This window comes from Gekko japonicus, unplaced genomic scaffold, assembly GCF_001447785.1.
Source record: "Gekko japonicus isolate JY-2015 unplaced genomic scaffold, Gekko_japonicus_V1.1 scaffold4715, whole genome shotgun sequence".
NCBI lineage: Eukaryota > Metazoa > Chordata > Lepidosauria > Squamata > Gekkonidae > Gekko > Gekko japonicus.
Window position 1 is genome coordinate 27998 of NW_015162104.1, and position 9867 is coordinate 37864.

A 9867-nucleotide genomic window follows, 5' to 3' on the forward strand; every position below is an offset into this window, starting at 1 on the left:
AGTTTTGCTTTAAAAAAAAAAAGATTTAAAGCTTCCACTAAGACTACCTTCTTTACATTTACTCAAGGTAAAGAACCTTTATTAAATGAGCCAGAGAGAACCCTGGCAACACAGCATATGCCCAAATGGGAAACCGCAGTAATCTGCTGCTCCCCTTCAGTTAAAAAGGGGGGGGAGGAATAACTGCAGGAATCTGCAACATAGGAACAAATACTAGAAAAATCACCTGCTGACCACACAGCACTGAGCAGAGCTCCTCTTTTGTGACTCTTCTCCATCTGCTTCTTAGCTAGGCTGATGGATCATATAAGGAGCGGAGGGGACCAGTATATACCAGGGCCAGTACATACTGAATGGCTCAGGTGGGGGATATCTGCTTCCAAACAAAGGTGATGGTATTGGAACAGGATATGTTGATTCTGTGGCTGAGGGTAATGCAGGAATTGGCTTGGGGTTTACTCAAGTGCCTAAAAGATTTCTAACATCCTTCCTGTCTCTCACATACAGCAGTGTCCTCCTTTCGCCTGTCTTCACTTAAAAGAACAAGGTTTGGAAGCAAGCATCTCAGCGGACCCCATATCATGCCCCTGCATTCAAGCAAATATGGTATAACCTCTTCCTAGAGAGGGTTATAGTTTTACTCCCATTCCACCTCTACAGGAGGTTCTTCCCCTTTTTCATTACTTAGGTCCAAATAAATTTTGCCTTCTGGTCCACCTTCTTGCAGGGACAAATAGTGCCTTATGCAGTAGAAGTACATCTTACTGAAATGGCTTGGTCATCCCCCCCCCCCCCCAACTCTTCACAACTTCATACAGTATTCGTCTCAGTCAACCATTTCAATGCCCTTTTAGGGCACCAGGTTTAGAGTTTTCATCATTAGCCTTTCTCCCCTTTGCCTGCTTTGCCCTGAAGAAACCTACTTCCTGCTAGGCATCACCTTCTATTGTTACCAAGGTTGCACTCCAATTGGCATGCGAGTTCCAACTCTGTCAGAAAAAATGATCATTATCACTGGGGGAAACAACAACAGATCTAGGATTCGAAGTCGGGCATCCTGCTTGCAACCTCAAACTCGGCCTATGAATGGTACTTGCCTTTGATTTAGTGTTGCCTTCTGGGCCTGGTGCAAAGTACCAGAAAAGATGAATTGCACTTTATCTACTGTATCTGCCAAGTTAGATGAGATCAGGGGACTTGGGCCTCTGACCAGTGGAAGGGGAGCAGATGAATGCTCCCAGCACTGTGAAAGAGGGAGTGATTTTCCTGAAGGCAGCAGGTGTAGGAACCAAAGAGGGCTGCTGCCCAAGGAACCACACAGTTAATAAATATGTGTAAAAAGATACCAATGCACCCTTTAAGCAAAGTAAAATCAAGGGGAGGGGTACAGGCCAGAGTAACGTGAAGGTTGAAGAGAGGAAGGGGCAGGAGTGGGATGCTTTAGGACTCCTGCCGGTGGCCCTCTAAGCCTGTTGTGCTGCAGCTACACCTGCTGGCAAAAGAGTAAACTGCATCCTCACTCCAGCCCCAGCCCCTCCTCCACTAGGCTAGCGGGCCAGAGGAGTCTGTTTGAGGGAGATCAGCACAGATCGCATGCGTGACACGTCCTTGGACTGCTTGCTGCTCTTGGGGTTGAAGTCGCAGAGCTGGGCCACTTTCTCCCATTCCGTGCCTGGAGTCTCTTCCTTGGATTCTTTCAGAAAGGCTTCCTCCGAGGCCCTAGGGAGAAGGCAAACAAGAAAACAGGTCTCAACTCCTGGAGTTCTGTGAACATGAAAAAAGGGGGTGGAGACTGCAGATCTTCCTAGGGGGAACACACACCGCCCTGGAGGTACTGAACTCATAGAATATGCAACTACTTTGGGAAACTCTCCTGAACATAAGTATTTGGGAGGCCTTTTTATCTTTCTGTGCAGCCAAACATTTGTGTAGGGATAAAAAATGGCACTGGTGAAAATTTGCTTTCTTGCTGTGAGGCCATGCCTTCACAACGTGCAAGTGGCCGAGCTGAACACAGCTCACCAGCTATCTGTGATGGCCAACCAGGGACTCCACAAATGTCCTATTCTTGCTGCCTTACCTGGGACTGCCTACCTGGGTTGTCAGGCATCTGGCAGGCCACAGTACAAAGACTGATGGGGTGCATTCAGCTCGGTGAATCACAACTCAGGCAAGCTGGATCTTGGGCAAGCATTTTTTAAGGAAGTATCAAAATTAAACGGGACCTTTTTTTTTAAAGGTCACTGAATGGCTAGGGGAGGGAGATAGAAGGGGGAGAACGGGTATTGTTTGTCAGAGCGTTGTCAGTGGCATGATCCAACAAATGGCTGTGATACTTGGGCAACCTCATTCCACACAGTATTCAATTCTGTAAGAGAGAAGCATTTGCTGGAAACTACCATATGAAGTTACTAATAAGAAGCAGTCATTGCTACATTAGGAATTAATTACTGTATGGCATTGTGTATAGCAGTGGTGGCGAACCTATGGTACGGGTGCCAGAGGTGGCACTCAGAGCCCTCTCTGTGGGCACACGTGCCATCGACCACAGCCAGGCCCAGACCATCATTAAAGTGTCGAATTCTCTGCCAAATAATTTTAAGTAAATGAAGGCATTTGGGATTGTGTTCCTTACTTTGTTTGGATCATCTTAAGTTAATGTATGAGGGTTTTTTTCTAAAGTAAAACCTCCGTATTCAGGTTAAATTGCCGTGTTGGCACTTTGTGATAAATAAGTGGGTTTTGGGTCGCAGTTTGGGCACTCGGTCTCTAAAAGGTTCGCCATCACTGGTGTATAGTATAGCCAGGCGATCCTAAGATCGTCTGGCAGCCTAAAGTTCTAGCTCTTTTACAGTTATGTACTACTAGGTGGTGAGCAGGAAATTAGTACGTAAAGATCACCCATGGATCTCTCAGCTACGAGAACAGCATCTTGCATAGCAATACCAAAGAGACACTGGACTTGCTAAATGAAAGAGGAGGCTGCATAGTCAAACATGATTACCAGTAAATTGGTGCGCTTCGAAGCTCTTTCTATAAAAGGAGCAAGTGGTACAGCATACCCCTGTTCTGTAATATTAATCTGGAACCCATCTCCAGTAAAATGTCTGGCAGAAGGCAAATGTCTATCTGAGTTCCAGCATAGCCAACAAGCTCATTTTAAGGATTGGAAATCTCACTCATCATCTGTACAGGAGGTTCTTCCTAGGAAAGATTACAAAGGCAAAGAGACGTACACATAGCCAATCACATCGGCATCTGGCTGCTGGTAAAAGGCTTTGTCAGCAATCCTACGGCACGACCCAAAGACAGGAGAAAGTGCAGAGCAGAGAGGCAGCAAAGAGTTAAAGAGAGAAAGAGAGGTTAGTACCCTCAGTGGGCAGAGCAAGAGAATTCGACAGTGCAGGACAGTACAGGTGCTTGCTAGAAATTCATTAGTCAAATGCTTAGGAGAGACGGGAAGAAGCCTGATTCAAAAATAAATCTTTGGCATTGAGCAACCACAGGAAACAACTTCTGAGAGAATATTCCAAGGAGTAGCATAAGGAGGGCCCACCCCCAATCTCTCAGCTAACAACTTCAGCAGTGTTTGAGGCTGCTAAGGCCTGCACCCGGCTGTTAACATGGAAATGACTGCCTTTGTGCTGCAGATAACGTATCTGTGATTATTTTTATTTATTTACATTATTTATAGTCCGCCTTTCTCACAGGGACTCAAGGCAGACTACACGTATTCAGCCAGTACAATCAGCAGTGCATTAGGATTGCAAAAGTCTGGGATGAACCAGAAGGAACTGAAGCACAGCATAAGTGTTAACATGACACATTAAGCAGTGCAAAAATTACATAATAGGATCCTACTTACATAATAGGATCCTACTTACAGTAGGCCTTACCCAGCAGTATAGACCACAGTCCCTAATCATTTATCCAAGTAACTTTTTGTAAACCATTTTGTATAATGCAACCTTATTACAAGTGCAGAAAAAAAACTCTTGGATAGTTCAGTTTTGCAGAAAACCAGGCGAGTGGGAGCCTTCCTGACCTCCTCAGGCTGGCCCTTCCACAAGGCAGGAGCCACAATGGAAAAAGCACATGCACATGATGTATCTCATTTGCAGTGGGCACCTGCAGAAGGTGCTGCTGACAAGAGTAAAGCTGTTGTGGAGAAGCATATGGGAAAAGGTGGTCACACAGGTAAGAGGGACCAAGGCCATGAATGGCCTTGTGTGTGAGTCAATACCTTAAACTGAGCCAGGTAACAAATGGGCAGCCAGTGGAGCGTCCGCAGACGGAGTAATATGCATGCTCCATCTGGCTTCTGATAGTAGCCGAGCCACAGAACTCTGCACCAGCTGGAGTTTCCAAATTGGTTTTGAGGAGAGACCACTGTACAGTGCATTACACTAGTGTAGTTTTGATGTTACCGTGGCATTGATCCAGGTGGCCAGATCAGCTGTATCAAAGTCAGATTAGTCTTGCATTGCATGGCTAGGCCACCAACCCATTTATTTGGCACTTGTTCAGCACCAGCAAATGGGAATGATGGTAAACACATGGCCTGAGATGCTTTACCTCTGAACTCCCAGCCCAGTCCCCTCTGAGCTTCCATGCCTTTAGGACACATGGCCTGCAGCCAAAAAGAGCCTGCTCCCTTCTATAGTGCTGTGTTACAGCTCTCGAGAGAGCTGCGGTGGCTCAAGTGGTTAAGACGCTGAACTGCAGGCTGTGGAAGGTCAGTAGTTCAGCGGTTCAAGACCCGGGTGCCGCAAGACAGGGTGAGCTCCTGTCTTTAGTTCCAGCTCCTGCCAACCTAGCAGTTCGAAAGCAAGAAATTGCAAGTAGATAAATAGGTACCACTTCGGTGGGAAGGTAACAGCGTTCCGTGCGCCTTGGTGTTTAGTCATGCCGGCCACATGACCACGGAAACGTCTTCGGACAGCGCTGGCTCTTCGGCTTTGAAACGGAGATGAGCACCGCAACCCTAGAGTCGGATTCGACTGGCTTTCGAGCAAGGGAACCTTTACCTTTACCTTTACAGCTCTCGAGAGGCAGCTTCAATATTCTGGGGGTTGATGGTGGTGAGTGTCATGATCCACAGATGTAAGGTGTTTTGAAACTCACCAGGAGTCCCTGGGACCCTGACAGCCACTTAACTTTCCCAGGGAAGAGAGCCATAAAATGCATCAAGAGGTCACAGCAGAGATGTGTTTCTTTAAAGAAATAACCACTGCTTTACCTGCCACGAAGGGCAAGGTGGATAGCTGTTGTAAAACATGATCTAGGTATTGAGATGTGTAGAATGTGTGCCTTTGGTTGCTTGGGAGATCGAGGTTCACCATCCATGTGGGGGTGAGTTCCTAAATTTAGACTGGGGAAGAGACTTTTGGAGGTCATTAATTCAAAGTGTCGCCATAAGTCAGAACTTGCAGTTAGTGATGTTCAAATGCTAGTAGAAGTGACTTAACGGCACTTAACACACACAACTTGCAGTTAGTGATGTTCAAATGCTAGGAGTCGGGTAGAGTCAGGATTTGCATTTGCTCCATGGACATCCAGAGAGGGAAGTTGGAGGGAAGTTCTTTTGGCTATGCTCCTGCAGAGTGCAGGGGGTTGGACTAGATGACCTGCAAGGTCCCTTCCAACTCTAACATTCTATGATTCTATGATAAACCTTCTGTATTGTTAAGTGTAGCTTATTATTCTAGCTGAATAACCTGTAGCAATAAATTTTTCTGTTTGAGAGAGCAAGACTGTTTCAGATTCCTTCCCATGTGGCCTTAGCAGCTACTCAGTCACACTACAGATGCATGCAAAAGGGAAAGGCTAAAGTAGCTGGGAAACTTTGCCCCATGCACATGCTTAGAGGCAGCCTTTACCTGTGTTCCCCAAGTCACTGGTAATGTGGGGGGCTAGATCTTAACTTAGGGCGGTGGCATGAAAAAAAAGGAACATGCATACATGCACATGAACACGTTACATGCATATAAACACACACAGACCCAAGGTGGGTTTATGATAGTGAAATATGCTAATATTGCTGTTACTGGCAAGATTAAAATGGGTCGGGTGCTTATTCCTCCCAGCCATACCTGTTATTGACCCGGTTCCTCTCCATTTGTTCATTCTGCCGCAAGTTCCACTCTTCCAGATCTTTCTTGGCTTTTTCACGCCATTCCTGTTCTAACACTTTTGAAGCAGCGTCTAGAATGAGATATACATGTTTGGTAGAATGAGCTTTCCCAGTCACTTGAGTGCCATGTAAAGCTGACTTCTGTGACACGGGCAGGAAAAAAACTTGCACATTTGCTGGGGATAATATCCACAGCAAGGGAGAGATTCCTTGAATAAGCATGTTCCTGAGGGCAAAATGTCAAACGTGTCCAGTTTGAGAGAAGGTAATGGGTTTCCTCCAGATTGCAAACACTTAGCCACCCCACATACTTTTATCAGGATAACTTTTTTTATTTTGCATTATTTTCCAAGTGCCCAGCATGTTTGTCTTTTCTAAACCTTTGTTCACGATTTAATCTTTGAAAGCTGATCAGACAGGTACGAGGAGGAGGCTGCTTTGTGACGAACACAAAAGCCAGCCAATCAACACTGTGAAGAGCACAGCTCAAAAAGGGGATGCAGAGTCTTCATGACTGACACAGTGGGTGGGTGCAGCACAAATTCAGAGTCTGCTCTAAAAGAAAAACATATTTCCCAAGACCCCCCCCCCTGAGAAGAAGAAGGCTGATACGCAGCAAGTGCACTTCTGCAGCAGGCTGACTGTAGAAATGACCTACCATTAGGGTTGCCAGCTCCAGGTTGGGGAACACCTGGAGATTTGGGGGGGGCGGAGCTTGAAGAGGGCGGGGTTTAGGGAAGGGAGGAACTTCAATGGGGTACTATGCCATACAGCCCACCTTCCAAAGCGGCCATTTTCTCCAGGCGCACTGATCTCTGTCGCCTGGAGATCAGTTGAAATCCCAGGAGATTCCCAGCCACCACCTGGAGGGTGGTGAACCTACCTACCTACCATGGAATGCATAAATACTAAAGGAGCTAGTGAGGCTCACAGTTCTAAAGGAGGCCCACAAATGCTGTCGGCCCGCTGAAGCCTTTTGTGACGGTCCCTCAAGTAAGGCCTGTAGTCAGTATTTTCTTTTTTTTTTATCTCTCTTTTTTTGTAACTCTTCTCGAGTCACTGTGAGGATAAAAATACTATAGTCTCTGCCATTACCTCCATTTCCTTGCTGTCCCCCATTTATATATTCTCCCAGCTCTCTTTATATATATTTCATTGCCCATTATTACCGTTTTAATTGTTCTACTATTCTCAGATGATCTCTCTTTCAGTAATACGCGTCAAGCTAATCTTTACTGCCTATTTGTCTTTTCCTTTCCTCTCTCTCTCTCCCCCCCTTGCCTCAAATTTCTGCTTCAGATTTGTACACCACAGATTTCTGTCCCTCAAAAAATCCACATTATACTTTAAAAGGCACACTGACATATCTTCACAATGTCAGTTTGTATAGTTTATATTTTTCACCATGTTTCCATTCTTACCCAGCTCCTGCAGTCTCTTTTTCTGTTCCTCTCGCCATTTGCGAATACTCTCGGGCTCCTGTGTCAATCGGTCAGCTCGGGCAATGGCTGCATACGCATCTGTGGGTCCATTGGATTCCTTGAGACAAAAGTAACACTGTGTAAAATCCAGGACATTCTCCCATATCCCCCCACAGCACTGACCGGCATTTTACCTGTGGTATGGTGAAGTGCATAAAAGCCATGAGTCTCTAATCCTTCCTGTGCAGGGTTGTCAAACTCCAGGTGGGGGCTAGAGATCTCCTGGAATGACGACTGATCTTATGGTTGGCAGGTCTTACCTGGCTGCGGGTGGGGGCCCGGTCTTCCTCCGGGAGTCTTTTGGTGCACACGCGAAGTGTGCATGCCGTGATGTCGTCACCCAGAGGTGACATCATCGCACTGGGCACGTTGGGTGGGACGCTTGAGTATTTGGGTAAAAATACTTCTGTTGTCACCATAGAATTTTTTGCCCAAATGCTTGAGCATCCCCAGCGTGACGACGTCACCTCCGGGTGATGTCATTGCGCTGGGCATGTCAGGCGGGATGGGGCTCTTCAGGGGCAGGGCTCCCCACCACCAGCCAACTGGCCGGTGGCAGATTGGGCCCCTTGAAATCGGGGGAAACCTGTCCGCATCGGGGGCATGGCGTGGCAACCCTGACATCTCCAGACTATACAAATCACTTATCTATTTATAATTTATTTAAAACATTTATTCCACTTCTCCTGGAGAAAACAGCTGCTTTAGAAGGCCCTTCCCCTCCCTAAGCCCCCCCTTTCCCAGGCTCCACCCTCAGATCTCCAGGTACTTCTGAACCTAGAGTTGGCAATCCTACTCCTGTAGTAAGAAGTTTGATATAGAAGTAACTTCTCCTGGAGAAAACAGCTGCTTTAGAAAGCCCTTCCCCTCCCTAAGCCCCCCTTTCCCAGGCTCCACCCTCAGATCTCCAGGTACTTCTGAACCTAGAGTTGGCAATCCTACTCCTGTAGTAAGAAGTTTGATATAGAAGTATGGGTAAGGCCTACTTCTAGATATCCAGGAGACATACATGTTCCTTTCCCAATGCCCAGTGAATAGGAGGGGGGAAACAAAATGGGGATGGGTCTGAGAATCTAGGTCCCAAGAACAACTTCCATGACTAGGCTAGGGCCATACAAGCCTAATGGGACTCCTTTATAAGTAATGTACCTGCCCAGCCCTATAGAATTTGCCATTGGCTGCCCACATGACTTTCATGTCTGTGCATCAAGGGAAATCCTGCAGTTGCAAGAAGGAAGGGTTGTAAACTGTGCCTCTGTGATGTCATCCCCGTGATGTCACAGTCAGTCTTAAAGGATTAGTGTCTTGTGCCTTTGAAGAGAAGGGGATCTTCCTTTTCAATTGGTCTTAGAATCACACTGATGCCATCAAGTGCTGTTACCATGGTAAGGGCTGACTATCAGCGCCTCACAATGACATCATGGAGGCTAAATGCGGCGACCTTTACTTAAGGCCAGTAGTGATGGTAATAAGATAAACCAGCTGCAGAGCTGAAAAGGCCCACACAGTATGGGTTCCATTTATATAGCCAATTTCTTGCTCCATAGTAGTAGTATAGGGTTGCCAACCAGCAAGTTGTGGCTAGAGATCTCCCGCTACTACAACTGATCTTCAGCTGCCAGAGATCAGCTCCACTGGGGAAAATGGCCACTTTGGAAGGTAGACTGTATGGCATTATACCCCATTGAAGTCCCTCCCCTCCCCAACCCCCGGTCTCCTTCAGGCTCCATCCCCAAAATCTCCACGTATTTCCAAACCTGGAGCTGGCAACCCTATTTAAGTACTCCCTGCATAGGGCTGCCAAGTGGGGGCGGGGAAACCCCCGCTTTGGAGGCCCGATTTCCGCCACGGCGGAATCGGGCCCCGGGGGGAACTCCGCCCACCGAAACGCAGCGTGGCCGCGTCACCTCTGGTGACGCAACCACGTCGACCACATTGGGGGCGTGGCCCGGATCATCGGAGGGAAAACTATGGTTTTCCCTCCAATGATCCGGGCCACGCCCCCAACGTGGTCGATGTCGCGTGTCACTTCCGGTGACGCGCTGGCGGCGCGCGCATCCAAGGACGGCTCCCAGAGCCCGGCGAGGCTCCCCCGCCGGTGAGTGTTTTTTGACTTGGCAACCCTAAAAGGGAGGGACCTAAGCAGGTATAATGCTGTAGAGTCCATCTTCCAAAGGAGCCATTTTTTCCAGGGGAACTGATATCTGTTGTCTGGAGTTCAGTTGTAATTCTGGGAGATCTCCAGGCCCCACC

The 9867-nt window shown here is 47.4% G+C and overlaps 1 protein-coding gene across 2 annotated transcripts in view; it reads right to left on the reverse strand.

Annotated features, from left to right (window-relative positions):
• Positions 1-11: 11 nt before the first annotated feature.
• The window catches only part of CLTB (clathrin light chain B), a 22755-nt gene continuing 12899 nt past the window's right edge, over positions 12-9867 (reverse strand). Inside the window, exons 3-6 of one of the 2 annotated variants that reach the window (XM_015405658.1) lie at positions 7555-7672; positions 6093-6204; positions 3237-3290; positions 12-1719 (exon numbers count right to left, since the gene is read on the reverse strand). In XM_015405658.1, the coding sequence (XP_015261144.1) occupies positions 1548-1719; positions 3237-3290; positions 6093-6204; positions 7555-7672 (456 nt within the window). In that variant the 3' untranslated portion in view covers positions 12-1547. The remainder of the gene's footprint in view (positions 1720-3236; positions 3291-6092; positions 6205-7554; positions 7673-9867) is intronic. The other variant, XM_015405659.1, reaches the window with a different exon arrangement.